General features: G+C 34.7%; 2 protein-coding genes across 2 annotated transcripts; one reads left to right on the forward strand and one right to left on the reverse strand.

The window, feature by feature from the left end:
• Positions 1 to 1,038: 1,038 nt before the first annotated feature.
• Positions 1,039 to 22,823, reverse strand: LOC102801965 (centriole, cilia and spindle-associated protein-like). The gene is made up of 4 exons (XM_085507954.1): positions 22,400 to 22,823; positions 20,156 to 20,508; positions 14,257 to 14,459; positions 1,039 to 1,664 (listed from the first exon to the last, which is right to left on the reverse strand). Exons 2-4 carry the CDS (start codon positions 20,493 to 20,495, stop codon positions 1,470 to 1,472), a joined length of 738 nt encoding a protein of 245 aa, XP_085364080.1. The 5' UTR covers positions 20,496 to 20,508; positions 22,400 to 22,823; the 3' UTR covers positions 1,039 to 1,469.
• LOC144347238 (V(D)J recombination-activating protein 1-like) lies at positions 12,655 to 14,139 on the forward strand. The gene is made up of 2 exons (XM_078007362.2): positions 12,655 to 12,694; positions 13,465 to 14,139. The coding sequence occupies exon 2, from the start codon at positions 13,467 to 13,469 to the stop codon at positions 13,983 to 13,985; it is 519 nt and encodes a 172-aa protein (XP_077863488.1). The 5' UTR covers positions 12,655 to 12,694; positions 13,465 to 13,466; the 3' UTR covers positions 13,986 to 14,139.
• Positions 22,824 to 22,828: the final 5 nt, after the last annotated feature.

Raw genomic sequence — 22,828 nt, forward strand, 5'->3', positions numbered from 1 at the left:
CACAGAGGTGGATTTCACACATGTATATCTGTGTGTGCATAGAGGTGGATTTCACACAACATGTATATCTGTGTGTGCATAGAGGTGGATTTCACACAACATGTATATCTGTGTGTGCATAGAGGTGGATTTCACACAACATGTATATCAGTGTGTGCATAGAGGTGGATTTCACACAACATGTATATCTGTGTGTGCATAGAGGTGGATTTCACACAACATGTATATCTGTGTGTGCATAGAGGTGGATTTCACACAACATGTACATCAGTGTGTGCACAGAGGTGGATTTCACACAACATGTTTATCTGTGTGTGCACAGAGGTGGATTTCACACATGTATATCTGTGTGTGCATAGAGGTGGATTTCACACAACATGTATATCTGTGTGTGCATAGAGGTAGATTTCACACAACATGTTTATCAGTGTGTGCACAGAGGTGGATTTCACACAACATGTATATAAGTGTGTGCACAGAGGTGGATTTCACACATGTATATCAGTGTGTGCATAGAGGTGGATTTCACACAACATGTATATCTGTGTGTGCATAGAGGTAGATTTCACACAACATGTATATAAGTGTGTGCACAGAGGTGGATTTCACACATGTATATCAGTGTGTGCATAGAGGTGGATTCCACACAACATGTATATCTGTGCGTGCATAGAGGTGGATTTCACACATGTATATCAGCGTGTGCACAGAGGTGGATTTCACACAACATGTATATCTGTGTGTGCATAGAGGTGGATTTCACACAACATGTACATCAGTGTGTGCACAGAGGTGGATTTCACACAACATGTTTATCTGTGTGTGCATAGAGGTGGATTTCACACAACATGTATATCTGTGTGTGCATAGAGGTGGATTTCACACATGTATATTTGTTGACACTTACAGTGTGTTCGCCAATAACGGAAATTTTAAAAATTAAATTCCACGCACCATTACCAGGGTACACACCATATTGCCATGGTAATCATAGAATGCTAACTGGCCAATCCAAGACACCAGTGGTACTGGTGTGGATTCAAATAAAGCTCACATGATACTAATCAGCCAAGAAGGAGTAGTAAAGATCCCATAGAAAGAAAATCACCACATTGATAACAGAGCTACCCCCACAGATTGATAAATACATACACTTTCATTATAAATATAGACTAGAAATATGATAAAATCCATAAAAAGAATAGTGATAGACAGCTAATCTTATTTGTGAATGGTGACTACCAGGAAATGGCAACATACTATAAAAGCACCATTTTACGTCTATCACATTTGTTATGAAAAGCATGTACTCCTGGTAAGAATAAAAAGTTATTTTGAAACGATAAAAGAATGCATCATTAAATTAGGAATATTAAAATGTTGATCCTGTGAAAAACATCCTGGATCATCATACTTAAGTAGATCACAAATAATAGAATGCAATATGTTTTGAATGGCAAACATAATCATTATCTTCTTGAAGCAGAGTAGCTACGACTGTACTCGGTTTGCCAGGCTTCTTGAACCTTCGGTGGTGCACTAAATGGAGCCCTCTCTCGTCTCATTTGAACATGACTTTGTTTTTGCTCTGCTTCATACTGCCTCTGAACATCTAGTTGTTGTCTTTTCCGGGCCCTCAAGGCAGCTGGATAAATCATCAGTGGCTGCAAACCGAAAAATACAACAAATCAAAGAAAGCTTAGAAAGAACTCTTGTGTGCTGAGAGTATTTAATTTAAGATTTGCTTTTCAAACAAGAAGCTTGGCAACTAATATTTGTCTGCTATTTGAAATGCACAATATGAAAACAATGTGATTCACATTTTCAAAATTAATAATACATGTATATACAAAAAATACATACAAATACACAGAGCACCTCTGTGAAGAATTTAATTTAAATCTAATTTTTTTTAGATATCAGAAATGGGCTAATAATAGATAATCAATATGCATGTTTATCAACTAATTATGTCTGTGGATTACCTCAATGAACCAAATGAAATATTATAAACAAGTCATTGAAAATGACACAGTCCTCGTTAAATTTTTGAAAGTTCTCTTAGTGTTTAAAGCGGAGGGGTTGTCACGAGCGTGTCCTTGAAACTTGAGTTCCAAGTGGCGTATACAACAGATTCTTTATTTACATCAAAACACGTGTTCCGTGTAGTAGTAATATGGCCAAAAATAAAAACAGCCGTTATTTGGCCATCTTTGATCTGATTATGAAACACACTGATATGTATGATGTATGTGCCAAATACGAATGAAAATGGTACATAAATTGTGGAAATATACTAGTAAGGCCAAAAAGTCAGATGGCTGTCAATCAGCCATCCTTGACCAGATTTTGAAACAAATTATTATGGACATGCATCCTAACATGTATAAAGTTCATGTATGTGCTAAATTTGAATGAAAACTGACAGAGCACATCCAAGATACCGCATAAAAAAACAAAAACAAGATGCCTGCCAGTCGACCATCTTTGATCCAATTGCGAAATAAATTGTCATGGACATGTATCCTAACATGTATAATCTATGTACCAAGTTTGAATGACAACTGACATAGCATGTCCAAAATACAACATTTAAAAAAAACAAGATGGCTGCCAGTCGGCCATTTTGAATCGAATCGCTAAACCACTGCATGTGCATATGTCCCACATAAGGTACTAGGCACGTGCGAAGAATGAACGGAATCGGTCCACAAGATTCTGAAATATGACTCTGGACAGACTGACGCACGGACACACGGACGGACGGACAGACTCAGGAACTCACAGACGATTGGGGATATGTATCCTAACATGTATGATCTATGTACTAAATTTGAATGAAAACTCACAAAGGATGTCCAAAATACGACATTTTCAAAAAACAAGATGGCTGCCAGTTGGCCATCTTTGATCCAATTGTGAAATGAATTGTCATGGACATGTATCCTAGCATGTATGATCTATGTACCAAGTTTGAATGAAAACTGACAAAGCATGTCCAAAATACAACATTTTCAAAAAGCAAGATGGCTGCCAGTCGGCCATTTTGAATTGAATCGCTAAACCACTGCATGTGCATATGTCCCACATAAAGTACTAGGTACATGCAAAGAATGAACAGAATCCGTCCAAGGGATTCTGAGATATTACTCTGGACGGACGCACGGACGCACAAACGGACAGAGACCGAATTATAAGTCCCCGTTTTGGGACTTCGTCCGAACGGGGACTAATAAATTCCATAGAAAACACTAAAAAATTCCAGCTAAAATAAAGTATTCAACAGTAGTTGATTAACGAGCACACATTTTTACCCATAATTAATCAGGTCTCTGCATTGTTCTAAAACATCTACCGGTAAGTACCAAGTTTCATTGAAAAGTAATGAGGTAATAGTACTTGAAATATCAAAAGCTGAAATTATGCAAATTAGGCAATTAATATTTTAGATATCTGTCTGTGCATAGTCCTGTGTCTGTACATGTATCTATTTAAGTTTCATTGAAAATGTGATTAGTATCTAATCCTTATGCAAATTAGGTTAATTTATATGCATGGATTTTTACCCAAAACTAATCAAATCTGTGCATTAGTCCAGAGCATCTATATAACAAGTTTCATCAAAAACCAATGAATGGCCTTTTAGATATCAGTGGAACAATCATGGAACAGCTAAAAATAGCTAATTATCATGCAAAAAGTCAGTAATTAATATGCATGGTTTAGCCCAGAGCATCTATACACACAAGTTTCATTAAAAACCAACATACGATTCTTGAGATATCAGTGGAACGGACAGACAAACAGACACACACACCATCTTGAATTTTCAAGGTAAATGATCTAGCAAGGCACTCCACTAACACCTTGAAGTATTTCATTGGAACTATGTGTATGTGGCAGTGCCCTCACAGTTTAGAATCAGATTAACAACATCCAATCAGATTGTTTCTTTCATCAACGTGCTTGGCCAAGCTTGATGGGCTACATCACAAGACATTCCGCATTGCGCACCACGGTACCATGTATATCTATGGGCTCTGTTGCGAGCTGCTGTGAAAATGGCTAAATTTGAGTAAACAGTACAAACTTGTGATCAAAAAAGAGATCCTAAAAAACTAAATTTATATATGTTGCACACGCAGGGGAAAAATAAACAACCATTCCAAAGTACTGTTTTCTGAGAGTTTTTGGCCTTTAATGGTGATGGTTGCCAGGTGGTGACAATGCCCAAATGTCTGCTTCAAGAATAAATATCGCTGCACACAGTGGAAGCTGTGTTTGCTTGGATGTCGAGGCAATACAGCGACGATATCGAGACATCATACAACTCAGATAATCAGACCAAAGCTATTCAAGCTCTACTTAGTTCCGAGTCTGATGTGTTCGTTGTCAGTCGCACTGGAAATAATATATCATTATAATATTATGCTTTACCAGTCTTGCGACAATCGAGTGTGGCAATAGTGTCATCACCACTGTTGAGTATTATGGAGGAGCAGGTGTTATACCTCAGAGCTCATGTCACTGCAACATATATCGGCAGAAATGAAGTCGAAGATGAAGACATCAGTAATGCAAAGCTCCAAGCATTTTTTGGCAGTCATTTGTAACAAAGTTTTCTATTGTTCGGTAAACTCTCTATCGTGCAACCATGTGACATACACGGTTATAAATGGAGTTACCGCACTGGGTTAGAGGGGGAGGAATATCAGAACGGAACAACACCGTGCAGGCAGACGATGATACATAAGGACAGGCTAACTGCAAAGACTCCCATTGCGTGCTTCACACACAAGAGTCAAACACCTTAGCCGTGCTGAGAAAACGTGCATGAACACTTAGCACAGACTAAGTAACTATTCATTCAGGTATGACAATCAACAAGAGCACATCAAGAGATTTCGTTCTTGAGAAACAAGTAATGGACTGAGCGCCTCTGTGATACTTTCTGTTATTCTCTCCGAATTTGCTTTAGGTTTTATACTGTAACCATAGAACTAAGATGTATACCTTCCTAGTTACTGTATCTTATAGTTATTTTATCTATATCTCAACAGAGATCCGATAACAATAAAATTAGTATATACATTTAGTATTTACATCTTTTATTTTGTAACTTTTGCACAATTTATAATAAGCTTCATTACACAGTCACACTAAAAATCAAAGAAGATATCAATTTGTAATAAATCTAATCTGATTACTGGTATTGGAAACTACATTAAATCCCAGTGTATTATATAATCATCTTGATTACTTAAGTACTTCATCCTGAGTAGGGAATTTGGGGTTGGCACCTGTGTAAATACAGGGTGGCTCAGTGTCAAAATAAACCTTCCCCACCAAGACAAGACCAAACACAATGCTTCAATTGTTAATGTGCATGCTTAACTGTCATTTGGCAAATCATTGGCTGCACTCACATTAGAAACCAGGCCATCACATGCCGAAATGTATGTGTAAACGACTGGCAAACCATCACATGCCGAAATGTATGTGCATGGAGGTATGTATATGCAGTCACTAAACGACTGGCAAACCATCACATGCCGAAATGTATGTGCATGGAGGTACATGTATGTATATGCACAGTCACTAAACGACTGGCAAACCATCACATGCCGAAATGTATGTGCATGGAGGTATGTATATGCACAGTCACTAAACGACTGGCAAACCATCACATGCCGAAATGTATGTGCATGGAGGTATGTATATGCAGTCACTAAACGACTGGCAAATCATCACATGCCGAAATGTACGTGCATGGAGGTATGTATATGCACAGTCACTAAACGACTGGCAAACCATCACATGCCGAAATGTACGTGCATGGAGGTATGTATATGCACAGTCACTAAACGACTGGCAAACCATTACATGCCGAAATGTATGTGCATGGAGGTATGTATATGCACAGTCACTAAACGACTGGCAAACCATCACATGCCGAAATGTACGTGCATGGAGGTATGTATATGCACAGTCACTAAACGACTGGCAAGCCATCACATGCCGAAATGCACGTGCATGGAGGTATGTATATGCACAGTCACTAAACGACTGGCAAACCATCACATGCCGAAATGTACGTGCATGGAGGTATGTATATGCACAGTCACTAAACGACTGGCAAACCATCACATGCCGAAATGTATGTGCATGGAGGTATGTACATGCACAGTCACTTTATCACTGATAGATAGGACTGTGGTACATGTAAACGACTGGCAAACCATCACATGCCGAAATGTATATGTAAACGACTGGCAAACCATCACATGCCGAAATTGATATGTAAACGACTGGCAAACCATCACATGCTGAAATGTATATGTAAACGACTGGCAAACCATCACATGCCGAAATGTATATGTAAACGACTGGCAAACCATCGCATACCGAAATGTATATGTAAACGACTGGCAAACCATCACATGCCGAAATGTATGTGTAAACGACTGGGTACGAGTTGATGTGTGTGACAAAAACATGATTCAAACAGCAAGATAGGATCTACCTCAACATGTTTGTTTCATGTTGACAGCTCAACAATCAAGAAACATAAAACATCACGCAATGAAGAGAATGGGGCTTATCAGATGGTATTGTGAAGTATGTACATGCACAGTCACTTTATCACTGATAGATAGGACTGTGGTACATGTAAACGACTGGCAAACCATCACATGCCGAAATGTATGTGCATGGAGGTATGTACATGCACAGTCCCTCTATCACTGATAGATAGGACTGTGGTACATGTAAACGACTGGCAAACCATCACATGCCGAAATGTACCGTATTTATTCGGGTATACGCCCAGGGTCCTGAACATGGAAAATTGCCAAAAAGAAGGGGTGGGCGTTTGCCAGGAGATCCCCGGCAAAAAAACGAAAAAAAACGCGAAAGTTGACAAAACGCAGATTGAACTGCGGCAGGGAATAGAACGGCAAATGAAAACATGCAACGGAGATAAATGAACAATATGCAACACTAGAAGTAAAACAAAAATAATGTATTGCTTATAATGTGACAAATAAACCAGAAATAATAAAAATCGACAGTGAGAAATCATTTGAATTAGGATTTTCCCGACGTCAAACACGCCCAATACGCGTGAACTCAAAATGAATTAAAATGTCAGGGGTTAAACTGCGTAAAATGATTTTCGGTCTCGACAAATTACGAATCAACCGTCATACAAGATCAATAATAATTTACGAATTTACACAGTAAAAATTATAAAAATTTATAGCTGTTTGAAAAAAACTTCTCAGATCTTTATTCGTACTTTCATTGCCATCTTTGTCAAACTCAAAACTCTCAAATGTCCAAGTCGGCGTCACTGTATAATAATAATGTTTATTCAACCTTTGTATCGGCAGCATGAAAACAGTAATACATGTCTTTAAATTACATTCATCATTTCTTTTCTATATTGCCATAAATCAGTTACATAATTCCTAATTAAAGCTGATGAGGTATCGTACTGTAGTCGTCGAACAAAATCCCTACAACTTATTCCTGAAGTTCGTCGATATCGTCCCACACAATTTGGACTTAGCACTTTTAATCCACGGATTTCGCAGTCTGTCAGCTTGGCACTTTTCATTCATGTCTAATCATAATAAAGAGACAAGAAAAATGGGGTCGCTCTGATGGCACACGATGCTTTTGTTTACAGTCTAGCACTCATCTTTGACCTTTATGCATCTGCTTTACTGATTGGCTAAGAATGACATCACTACTAGTATTTCATCATAAAGGTCAAATCGTGACATTGCTTTCTTATCAGACTCGACGCTTGTTAATCACGGTGAAAGTTATCATTCAGCAAGTTTCGGCGGTTGGAATGTCTCATTATATGAATATCGCGGTGGACTTGAAATAGGAAGTTTTTTTTTTTTTTATCCAACGACAGAAGAATAGTTTTCATGACAGAAATGCAATAGCGGTGATAAAAGATGGTAAAAAAGTTGGCAGTCTTCGGCGTGACATTGTAAAATTGCTGGCCCCAGTTATGGATTCACAAGCTGCTACAAAATATTTATAAAGCCAAAATAACGTGATTTCAACCATTCTCTCGGATACGGGTTGCTACAATATTGCAACATTGTTTTCATTGTCGATGACGCTAAAGCCGAACGGGTGCGACACTTGCTTAGCGGCTCTCCTTATACGATTTGCTTGAATCGTTTCCAAGGAAGCACAAACCAAACGGCCGGCCCTTTTTAGGGCCACGACATATTTCAAAAAGAGAATTACCGTTCCTGATTTAATATTTATTTTTATAGACTTGCTGATTGTTATGATTCTGAAAAAAATCAGCGGTGAACGCGCTGCCCTTTGCGTTCACCCCTTGTTTTACGCAATTAACAATTTTTATAAGTATCACGACAGACTTCAACGAATAGAAAATAGTTTTTTTTGTTTTTTGTTTTGTGTAGAAAAAGACTTCCTGGGCGTGTGCCCGGATATGACCTCAACTTCTTTATTGTGTCAAAAGTGGGGGGTGGGCATTTGTCCAGGCATGGGCTCTTACCCGGATAAGTACGGTATATGTAAACGACTGGCAAACCATCACATGCCGAAATGTATATGTAAACGACTGGCAAACCATCACATATGCCGAAATGTATATGTAAACGACTGGCAAATCATCACATGCCGAAATGTATTTGTAAACGACTGGCAAACCATCACATGCCGAAATGTATTTGTAAACGACTGGCAAACCATCACATGCTGAAATGTATATGTAAATGACTGGCAAACCATCACATGCTGAAATGTATATGTAAACGACTGGCAAACCATCACATGCTGAAATGTATATGTAAATGACTGGCAAACCATCACATGCTGAAATGTATATGTAAACGACTGGCAAATCATCACATGCTGAAATGTATATGTAAACGACTGGCAAACCATCACATGCTGAAATGTATATGTAAATGACTGGCAAACCATCACATGCTGAAATGTATATGTAAACGACTGGCAAATCATCACATGCCGAAATGTATTTGTAAACGACTGGCAAACCATCACATGCCGAAATGTATGTGTAAACGACTGGCAAACCATCACATATGCCGAAATGTATATGTAAACGACTGGCAAATCATCACATGCCGAAATGTATTTGTAAACGACTGGCAAACCATCACATGCCGAAATGTATATGTAAACGACTGGCAAACCATCACATATGCCGAAATGTATATGTAAACGACTGGCAAATCATCACATGCCGAAATGTATTTGTAAACGACTGGCAAACCATCACATGCTGAAATGTATATGTAAACGACTGGCAAACCATCACATGCTGAAATGTATATGTAAATGACTGGCAAACCATCACATGCTGAAATGTATATGTAAACGACTGGCAAATCATCACATGCCGAAATGTATGTGTAAACGACTGGCAAACCATCACATATGCCGAAATGTATATGTAAACGACTGGCAAACCATCACATATGCCGAAATGTATATGTAAACGACTGGCAAATCATCACATGCCGAAATGTATTTGTAAACGCCTGGCAAACCATCACATGCCGAAATGTATATGTAAACGACTGGCAAACCATCACATATGCCGAAATGTATATGTAAACAACTGGCAAATCATCACATGCCGAAATGTATTTGTAAACGACTGGCAAACCATCACATGCTGAAATGTATTTGTAAACGACTGGCAAATCATCACATGCCGAAATGTATTTGTAAACGACTGGCAAACCATCACATGCCGAAATGTATGTGTAAACGACTGGCAAACCATCACATATGCCGAAATGTATATGTAAACGACTGGCAAACCATCACATATGCTGAAATGTATTTGTAAACGACTGGCAAACCATCACATGCTGAAATGTATTTGTAAACGACTGGCAAACCATCACATGCTGAAATGTATATGTAAATGACTGGCAAACCATCACATGCTGAAATGTATATGTAAACGACTGGCAAACCATCACATGCTGAAATGTATATGTAAACGACTGGCAAACCATCACATGCTGAAATGTATATGTAAATGACTGGCAAACCATCACATGCTGAAATGTATATGTAAACGACTGGCAAATCATCACATGCCGAAATGTATTTGTAAACGACTGGCAAACCATCACATGCTGAAATGTATATGTAAATGACTGGCAAACCATCACATGCTGAAATGTATATGTAAATGACTGGCAAACCATCACATGCTGAAATGTATATGTAAATGACTGGCAAACCATCACATGCTGAAATGTATATGTAAACGACTGGCAAATCATCACATGCCGAAATGTATTTGTAAACGACTGGCAAACCATCACATGCTGAAATGTATATGTAAATGACTGGCAAACCATCACATGCTGAAATGTATATGTAAACGACTGGCAAATCATTACATGCCGAAATGTATTTGTAAACGACTGGCAAACCATCACATGCTGAAATGTATATGTAAATGACTGGCAAACCATCACATGCTGAAATGTATATGTAAATGACTGGCAAACCATCACATGCTGAAATGTATATGTAAACGACTGGCAAATCATCACATGCCGAAATGTATTTGTAAACGACTGGCAAACCATCACATGCTGAAATGTATATGTAAACGACTGGCAAACCATCACATGCTGAAATGTATGTGTAAACGACTGGCAAACCATCACATGCTGAAATGTATATGTAAACGACTGGCAAACCATCACATGCTGAAATGTATATGTAAACGACTGGCAAACCATCACATGCTGAAATGTATATGTAAACGACTGGCAAACCATCACATGCTGAAATGTATATGTAAATGACTGGCAAACCATCACATGCTGAAATGTATGTGTAAACGACTGGCAAACCATCACATGCTGAAATGTATATGTAAATGACTGGCAAACCATCACATGCTGAAATGTATATGTAAATGACTGGCAAACCATCACATGCTGAAATGTATATGTAAACGACTGGCAAACCATCACATGCTGAAATGTATATGTAAACGACTGGCAAACCATCACATGCTGAAATGTATATGTAAACGACTGGCAAACAATCACATGCTGAAATGTATATGTAAACGACTGGCAAACCATCACATGCTGAAATGTATATGTAAACGACTGGCAAACCATCACATGCTGAAATGTATATGTAAATGACTGGCAAACCATCACATACTGTAATGTATGTGTAAACGACTGGCAAACCATCACATGCTGAAATGTATATGTAAATGACTGGCAAACCATCACATGCTGAAATGTATATGTAAACGACTGGCAAACCATCACATGCTGAAATGTATATGTAAATGACTGGCAAACCATCACATGCTGAAATGTATATGTAAACGACTGGCAAACCATCACATGCTGAAATGTATATGTAAATGACTGGCAAACCATCACATGCTGAAATGTATATGCAAACGACTGGCAAACCATCACATGCTGAAATGTATATGTAAACGACTGGCAAACCATCACATATGCCGAAATGTATATGTAAATGACTGGCAAACCATCACATGCTGAAATGTATATGTAAATGACTGGCAAACCATCACATGCTGAAATGTATATGTAAACGACTGGCAAACCATCACATGCCGAAATGTATATGTAAACGACTGGCAAACCATCACATGCTGAAATGTATATGTAAACGACTGGCAAACCATCACATGCTGAAATGTATATGTAAACGACTGGCAAACCATCACATGCCGAAATGTATTTGTAAACGACTGGCAAACCATCACATGCTGAAATGTATTTGTAAACGACTGGCAAACCATCACATGCTGAAATGTATATGTAAATGACTGTCAAACCATCACATGCTGAAATGTATATGTAAACGACTGGCAAACCATCACATGCTGAAATGTATATGTAAATGACTGGCAAACCATCACATGCCGAAATGTATATGTAAATGACTGGCAAACCATCACATGCCGAAATGTATGTGTAAACGACTGGGTACGAGTTGATGTGTGTGACAAAAACATGATTCAAACAGCAAGATAGGATCTACCTCAACATGTTTGTTTCATGTTGACAGCTCAACAATCAAGAAACATAAAACATCACGCAATGAAGAGAATGGGGCTTATCAGATGGTATTGTGAAGCATTTAATGTGATCTGAAATAAGACATAAATAAAATGGAGACAAGTTACTTACTGTATTGATATATTCATTGTTACCTTGATGAGAGTGCCAGTTTGGCAAGTGTTTACTGAGGGTAATCACATATACACACATGAAAATAAACCATTAAAACAATGGTTACACAACAGATTAGAATACAGTCCTTCCCTGATGAGGGACTGTGATTAGATAAATCATGGAACTATAAACCCCAGGAAGAACAACGAAACTAAGAGGATTAAAAAAACCTTTGTCTTAGTTTATCTTACGGTGCTTTCTCTTTTGTTTCCACAACATTAGTCAAACTCCATGTTAGTTGCCGCCGATACGCCGATATCAACCGCTTTGGCGGAAACGAAAAACTTGAAAAAAAAATTTCATATCTGCGCAGTAAAATATTTCGCTCACTACGCATGCGCAAACAAGTCGGTCTGCAAGGGTGACCTTCAGTCTGCCGGAAGTCGTACAACAGGTCGGAGTTAGCGTATTTTTCGGTGAGTTTTCATCATTTTCAATGTTGTGTTTTGATTACTTCTTGTTTTTTTCAACCCTCGAAAAAATAATGTTGCGACATTTTGCGAAACATGGGGTTTGGTATGCTGTTTGTTGTCGAGATATCCCGACTAATTCTGTGTTCCCCTTCGATCGCCAGAAGTGGCAATGTGTTTTTTTTTCCCGTTGAATGTTGCTTATTTATCAGTATTTTTGTCTCGGCGCCATTGTTTTTTATTGTACTTTTATGTCTGCCATGGTGTTTACCTATGGTTTGTTTGATTTTCGATCTGGGAAAAAACAAACGAAAGGTCGGTTGGGACACGTATGACATAATTATACCCTGAGTTGTCCTACATTCGTACTGTAATCATCGCCAATTTCGAGCAACAGAGTATTACCTGTATTTTATGTCATTGAATGTCACTGATTTACCATGTTCAATCTGGATTCCATCATTTTCATTAGTTAACTGTAATTATTTTAAAATTGATTGATTTGTAAGCGTATTTTGTATTCAGTCATACTGATTTAAACTCAAGTTGGTAATAATATTTGTTTGGTCATGTCAATGCATCACTCTTCTATATCCATGCATGCTGATGATTTCCTGTACCGTGGCCAGCTCATTACATTCCCTTATTCATACAATTAATTACCTTCAACATTTTACTGTGGTAATTGTTAGTGTTATTTGGAATTCATTGAAATTACATCATTATATGTACAAGTTTCCATCATATAGTTTAATAACATGTTTTTTTCCCTACAGGAATGGATTTACACAGAGAAAAGTTGAGAAACTATTGCCGATTATGTGGAGAAGCCAGGGCAATACCATATGAAAAATACCGGAATCCAACAGCAAAACAGAGTTTTTCAACAAGTATTTCAAAATATTTTTCTGTGGACGTTGAAAGTGAAGATTGTCACATTTTCCCTCCATTTATATGCCAGATATGTCACAAAAAGATGCACAGATGGAAGAAGAGGTTTGCAAAGAAGTTGAAATGTTCCTTGAACATTAATGTAGCATCATTTCATCCTCATGATTCTGGTTGCAGAATATGCTTTTCTAATACATCTCCTGATGATGTCACATCAGAAAGAAGAAACACTTTGTTAGAAACCGTAACAAAGATTGCTAAGAATGGAGGATTTGTTGTTGAGAAAGGAGAAAAAAGTATTCGGTGCATCAAGTTAGTGAACCAAAGTCAGGCAATAGGGATATGGCTTGAAGTTGAAGCTAATGGTTGCTGGAGCTGTAAAGTTTATAGTTCCATGGATAAATGAAAGATTTAATTACAATGTATCACTGCACATGTGTGCAAATTAGCATTGATGGGAAAGATCACTGCCTCATGTATAATTAATTAATTTACAATGTATCATATTCCTATTAACTGATAGAAGAATTTTATTTTTAAGGATACAATAAAGATATCATTACTTGCATTTTTATCACTACTACGTAATATGATACAAATGGATTCTTTGTTTTAGAATGCTGAAGACCATTATTTTACATGTTGCAAATCACAGGTGTTGATGACATTTTACTTACATCTGCAACAGTGGCCTTCACATTGTGTGTTCTCTGTGTTCCAACATGTCTCTCCTTGTCCATATACCCATATGGTAGAAATGGTGGTCTTATTGCAGACTTCTCAGCTCCCCCTACTGTAGCTTTTGCTGACTTTGGTCTTGGTTTCTTTGGACGTATCGGCTTATCATTTCTTTCAAGGGCGGATGCAGGTAAAGGGGGCACTAAAAGAATATAAATAATAATATTTCAGAATGCAGAAATGCTAGAAATTCTAGTTTAGACACATATCAAATACATTTGATTGTCATTCTATTTTAGACACATAGAATACATTTGATTGTCATTCTATTTTAGACACATAGAATACATTCGATTGTCATTCTATTTTAGACACATAGAATACATTTGATTGTCATTCTATTTTAGACACATATCAAATACATTTGATTGCCATTCTATTTTAGACACATAGAATACATTTGATTGTCATTCTATTTTAGACACATAGAATACATTTGATTGTCATTCTATTTTAGACACACATCAAATACATTTGATTGTCATTCTATTTCAGACACATAGAATACATTCGATTGTCATTCTATTTCAGACAAATAGAATACATTTGATTGTCATTCTAGTTTAAACACATATCAAATACATTTGATTGTCATTCTATTTCAGACAAATAGAATACATTTGATTGTCATTCTATTTTAGACACACATCAAATACATTTGATTGTCATTCTATTTTAGACACATAGAATACATTTGATTGTCATTCTATTTTAGACACATATCAAATACATTTGATTGTCATTCTATTTTAGACACACATCAAATACATTTGATTGTCATTCTATTTCAGACAAATAGAATACATTTGATTGTCATTCTATTTTAGACACATATCAAATACATTTGATTGTCATTCTATTTCAGACAAATAGAATACATTTGATTGTCATTCTATTTTAGACACACATCAAATACATTTGATTGTCATTCTATTTCAGACAAATAGAATACATTTGATTGTCATTCTAGTTTAAACACATATCAAATACATTTGATTGTCATTCTATTTTAGACACACATCAAATACATTTGATTGTCATTCTATTTCAGACAAATAGAATACATTTGATTGTCATTCTAGTTTAAACACATATCAAATACATTTGATTGTCATTCTATTTTAGACACACATCAAATACATTCGATTGTCATTCTATTTCAGACACATAGAATACATTTGATTGTCATTCTATTTTAGACACACATCAAATACATTCGATTGTCATTCTATTTCAGACACATAGAATACATTTGATTGTCATTCTATTTTAGACACATAGAATACATTTGATTGTCATTCTATTTTAGACACATAGAATACATTTGATTGTCATTCTATTTTAGACACACATCAAATACATTTGATTGTCATTCTATTTCAGACACATAGAATACATTTGATTGTCATTCTAGTTTAAACACATATCAAATACATTTGATTGTCATTCTATTTTAGACACACATCAAATACATTTGATTGTCATTCTATTTCAGACACATAGAATACATTTGATTGTCATTCTATTTTAGACACACATCAAATACATTCGATTGTCATTCTATTTCAGACACATAGAATACATTTGATTGTCATTCTATTTTAGACACATAGAATACATTTGATTGTCATTCTATTTTAGACACATAGAATACATTTGATTGTCATTCTATTTTAGACACACATCAAATACATTTGATTGTCATTCTATTTCAGACAAATAGAATACATTTGATTGTCATTCTAGTTTAAACACATATCAAATACATTTGATTGTCATTCTATTTTAGACACATAGAATACATTTGATTGTCATTCTATTTCAGACAAATAGAATACATTTGATTGTCATTCTAGTTTAAACACATATCAAATACATTTGATTGTCATTCTATTTTAGACACACATCAAATACATTTGATTGTCATTCTATTTCAGACAAATAGAATACATTTGATTGTCATTCTATTTTAGACACATATCAAATACATTTGATTGTCATTCTATTTCAGACAAATAGAATACATTTGATTGTCATTCTAGTTTAAACACATATCAAATACATTTGATTGTCATTCTATTTTAGACACACATCAAATACATTCGATTGTCATTCTATTTCAGACACATAGAATACATTTGATTGTCATTCTATTTTAGACACACATCAAATACATTTGATTGTCATTCTATTTCAGACACATAGAATACATTTGATTGTCATTCTATTTTAGACACACATCAAATACATTCGATTGTCATTCTATTTCAGACACATAGAATACATTTGATTGTCATTCTATTTTAGACACACATCAAATACATTTGATTGTCATTCTATTTTAGACACATAGAATACATTTGATTGTCATTCTAGTTTAAACACATATCAAATACATTTGATTGTCATTCTATTTTAGACACACATCAAATACATTTGATTGTCATTCTATTTCAGACAAATAGAATACATTTGATTGTCATTCTAGTTTAGACACATATCAAATACATTTGATTGTCATTCTATTTTAGACATATAGAATACATTTGATTGTCATTCTATTTCAGACAAATAGAATACATTTGATTGTCATTCTATTTTAGACACATAGAATACATTTGATTGTCATTCTAGTTTAAACACATATCAAATACATTTGATTGTCATTCTACTTTAGACACACATCAAATACATTTGATTGTCATTCTATTTTAGACACACATCAAATACATTCGATTGTCATTCTATTTCAGACACATAGAATACATTTGATTGTCATTCTATTTTAGACACACATCAAATACATTTGATTGTCATTCTATTTTAGACACATAGAATACATTTGATTGTCATTCTAGTTTAAACACATATCAAATACATTTGATTGTCATTCTATTTTAGACACACATCAAATACATTTGATTGTCATTCTATTTCAGACACATAGAATACATTTGATTGTCATTCTAGTTTAAACACATATCAAATACATTTGATTGTCATTCTACTTTAGACACACATCAAATACATTCGATTGTCATTCTATTTCAGACAAATAGAATACATTTGATTGTCATTCTAGTTTAGACACATATCAAATACATTTGATTGTCATTCTATTTTAGACATATAGAATACATTTGATTGTCATTCTATTTCAGACAAATAGAATACATTCGATTGTCATTCTATTTCAGACACATAGAATACATTTGATTGTCATTCTATTTTAGACACATAGAATACATTTGATTGTCATTCTATTTTAGACACATAGAATACATTTGATTGTCATTCTATTTTAGACACACATCAAATACATTTGATTGTCATTCTATTTCAGACACATAGAATACATTTGATTGTCATTCTAGTTTAAACACATATCAAATACATTTGATTGTCATTCTATTTTAGACACACATCAAATACATTTGATTGTCATTCTATTTCAGACACATAGAATACATTTGATTGTCATTCTATTTTAGACACACATCAAATACATTCGATTGTCATTCTATTTCAGACACATAGAATACATTTGATTGTCATTCTATTTTAGACACATAGAATACATTTGATTGTCATTCTATTTTAGACACATAGAATACATTTGATTGTCATTCTATTTTAGACACACATCAAATACATTTGATTGTCATTCTATTTCAGACAAATAGAATACATTTGATTGTCATTCTAGTTTAAACACATATCAAATACATTTGATTGTCATTCTATTTTAGACACATAGAATACATTTGATTGTCATTCTATTTCAGACAAATAGAATACATTTGATTGTCATTCTAGTTTAAACACATATCAAATACATTTGATTGTCATTCTATTTTAGACACACATCAAATACATTTGATTGTCATTCTATTTCAGACAAATAGAATACATTTGATTGTCATTCTATTTTAGACACACATCAAATACATTTGATTGTCATTCTATTTCAGACAAATAGAATACATTTGATTGTCATTCTAGTTTAAACACATATCAAATACATTTGATTGTCATTCTATTTTAGACACACATCAAATACATTCGATTGTCATTCTATTTCAGACACATAGAATACATTTGATTGTCATTCTATTTTAGACACACATCAAATACATTTGATTGTCATTCTATTTCAGACACATAGAATACATTTGATTGTCATTCTATTTTAGACACACATCAAATACATTCGATTGTCATTCTATTTCAGACACATAGAATACATTTGATTGTCATTCTATTTTAGACACACATCAAATACATTTGATTGTCATTCTATTTTAGACACATAGAATACATTTGATTGTCATTCTAGTTTAAACACATATCAAATACATTTGATTGTCATTCTATTTTAGACACACATCAAATACATTTGATTGTCATTCTATTTCAGACAAATAGAATACATTTGATTGTCATTCTAGTTTAGACACATATCAAATACATTTGATTGTCATTCTATTTTAGACATATAGAATACATTTGATTGTCATTCTATTTCAGACAAATAGAATACATTTGATTGTCATTCTATTTTAGACACATAGAATACATTTGATTGTCATTCTAGTTTAAACACATATCAAATACATTTGATTGTCATTCTACTTTAGACACACATCAAATACATTTGATTGTCATTCTATTTTAGACACACATCAAATACATTTGATTGTCATTCTATTTCAGACACATAGAATACATTTGATTGTCATTCTATTTTAGACACACATCAAATACATTCGATTGTCATTCTATTTCAGACACATAGAATACATTTGATTGTCATTCTATTTTAGACACACATCAAATACATTTGATTGTCATTCTATTTTAGACACATAGAATACATTTGATTGTCATTCTAGTTTAAACACATATCAAATACATTTGATTGTCATTCTATTTTAGACACACATCAAATACATTTGATTGTCATTCTATTTCAGACACATAGAATACATTTGATTGTCATTCTAGTTTAAACACATATCAAATACATTTGATTGTCATTCTACTTTAGACACACATCAAATACATTCGATTGTCATTCTATTTCAGACAAATAGAATACATTTGATTGTCATTCTAGTTTAGACACATATCAAATACATTTGATTGTCATTCTATTTTAGACATATAGAATACATTTGATTGTCATTCTATTTCAGACAAATAGAATACATTTGATTGTCATTCTAGTTTAGACACATATCAAATACATTTGATTGTCATTCTATTTCAGACAAATAGAATACATTTGATTGTCATTCTATTTTAGACACATGGAATGCATTTGATTGTCATTCTATTTTAGACACATGTCAAATACATTTGATTGTCATTCTATTTTAGACACATAGAATACATTTGATTGTCATTCTAGTTTAGACACATATCAAATACATTTGATTGTCATTCTATTTTAGACATATAGAATACATTTGATTGTCATTCTATTTTAGACACATAGAATACATTTGATTGTCATTCTATTTTAGACACATAGAATACATTTTTGTCATTCTATTTCAGACACATAGAATACATTTGATTGTCATTCTATTTTAGACACATAGAATACATTTGATTGTCATTCTATTTTAGACACATAGAATACATTTGATTGTCATTCTATTTTAGACACATGTAGTACATGGTCAATCACATTTTAGTGTTCCAGCATACAATAAATGCTTCTAATAGAACAAATAAAGTACAAATGTACAATATTTTGGTACATTAAGAGACTGAGTACATGATTAGCAAGTAAATTAATATCTAGTTTCTATGCACACTTAGGACAAAGCATACCTTGATATGCATTTGAATTATTCAAATTGTTATTCTTTTCAATCTGAATATCATCTCTCTTCTCCCATGCTGGTGTTTGTACTTCTCGTTCACGGTGCCGGTGCAATTTCTCACATCTTTCAAGTTGAGTGCCACCATCATATGCTGAATCTGACATTCTGTCATCCTCAAGTTCATGTTCCCAGTCAGAGTCAGGGTCCTGCCATTCAAATGGTTCATGTTGATATTCCAATACTCTTCTCTGAACTCTGTAGTCTACCTTTTCCTTATAGTGATTATAATGACGATTCCAATGGGGCACTTTGTAGTCATGTGTGTACTGGGATTTCTTGAAAACCATTTTTAATTTATACCTGTATGCAACACAAAGTAAAGCAAAATGATCAAGAACATTTTATTCTTAAAAGATACAGAGGAATTAGTAAAAAAATAAAAAACACTTTTGATACAGTGAATTTCATGAAGGCACAAATTTTTTACATATCACACATTGCACCAAATCAGCCAAAAAAACTTGAGTGTGGCTTCTATTACTAATGAAAATATAAATACAAGCACAATTTAATACAATATTCACTGTAGAGGAAAGGAAAAAATAAATATAGATCATTCATCAAAATGAAAATAATTTGTAGTTCTCTGTGATTTCCCCTCATTTAATAACATATCAAATTGTATGTGTCATTTTCAATTTGTTGTATTGTCATAAATTTAGCTTTATAGAATTATTTATAAAGTGATGAAATAATTAAAGCTCAATGAAGACTTAAAAAACTGAACACTAAGTAAGAACAGAACCACAGCCTCTCTATCACAGATCTGGTTAGCTTAGAGGAGAGGAAGAGTTAATAAGGACATCCTCTTTTGCATTGAGGCATAGACCCTCTAAAAGAGGGTCTATGATTGAGGTAACTCTATGTCCTTTGCATAGAGGGAACTCCTTTTGCAAGGCAAAAGCCTTAAAACAGACAGAGATAAACTTCTGGTCAATATTTGTTGCGTGATGGTATTGTTTGTCAAACATACAGAAAGCATCAATTTAATCATTTTTGTTGATCAGTCATGGTCACCCAGCAGGTGTAATGATTACACCCTAAAACAAGAGCATATGTAAAAATTACAATGAATGAATCAGTGAACACATGCTTAGGTACTAAGCAAAAAAGTAGTACAGATGGTCAACAACACTACATTTATTTCATGTCACCATTTTAATTCATTCAAGGGAATTTCAAGGATTACAATAGATATATCACAATGGTTTTAGTAATATGCATAACAGAGAAAATAGGAATTTGGAAATCACTTGATAATCTCAAATTCATGCCGAATATGTATGGGGGTATCCCCATTTTACTTATGTGCACAACTTCCTGTTGTGAAAGATAAAGGGATGTTAGACATCAAAAGAACTGTTGTGAAAACACAGTGACAATTTTTATCTGTTACAAGCATGGAGACAATCCCTTGTTTGTTCTCAAGAGTGAGAAGCACAATGGGGGTACTCCTATAGTTACTTTTGCCACAGTACTATGATTTCGCGCACATTCCCTTAGATTGGACCAAGAGGTCAAAAACATTAGCCATAGATCTGTTTTAAAGACTGTCCAGATTCTTTGCACATGCTACTGAGGTGTGTGCAAACTTTTAGCACGGTTACTAGTAACCGTGCTTTTAGCTTCAGCCACACCACGGTTACCATGCTCCAGCTAAGTGCCCACAATGTAATTGTATTCAATGTCTGTTTAAAAGATTTACTATAAATCATGCTATAATTATTAAAAGTGCGAAAACAAAATTTGATTAGTTCAAAAATTGATCATTAATCGTTCGTCAATTAAAAATGTGTGTAACGACTAAAATTACTTTATACAAAGTGACGAACCACATATTATTGGATGACATTTGCATTCACCAATCTATATCACTTCTGTTATCACACCAAATTGCACAAATTATTGGTATCCATGGTAACAATGGATATCTGATTCAATATTTTAATACAAATGTACAACCCAGCAATTCTTGAATGCACATGATACATGCCCCTATCTGATGAAGAAAAGCAGCTGTCTTACAAAGGTCAGTCCGCATGCAACACTATTATACGGGTAACGCACCGCCAATACAAAATGCCGCGAAAATCACACGCCTTGACATATGTACTGGTGTTGTTTACGTGGGCAGTCCGGCACTGCAACCAGTGAAAATGATTGCTAAAGCAGCAACAGTGTGGATAATCACCTTCAACTCGTGCTCCTATTCACCTGACTTGTAACCTTAACTATTTCCGCCAGATGTTTCACTTCTCTTCGCCGATATAAACACCGAAAAAATACCACTTTACATTGTAAAGTTCCAGGAAGTGAGCATTATTGTCACGTGACAACGCTACTCTCACTTCTGACTGTTGGTCAAATCTTTACTCCAATGCGTAACCTTTAACTCACACCATAAATCATGGGATGCGATTATTTACATTTTGTTCATAGTGTAGAAACACATACAACTAAACAAGTGCATTGATCTAGTCGGATTCACTCCAAACCTTCTCAGTGCTGTCTCGTGGATGCGTACGCCATGGTACGGTGATTGGGGGAGAGATTTCGAGAGCTACAGCTCGCAGTATTCTACATCCTGTCTCTCATCACGTGACGCACTACTACTCTTGTC

The sequence above is a fragment of the Saccoglossus kowalevskii genome, chromosome 2, assembly GCF_978046115.1.
Source record: "Saccoglossus kowalevskii chromosome 2, keSacKowa6.1, whole genome shotgun sequence".
Taxonomy (NCBI): domain Eukaryota; kingdom Metazoa; phylum Hemichordata; class Enteropneusta; family Harrimaniidae; genus Saccoglossus; species Saccoglossus kowalevskii.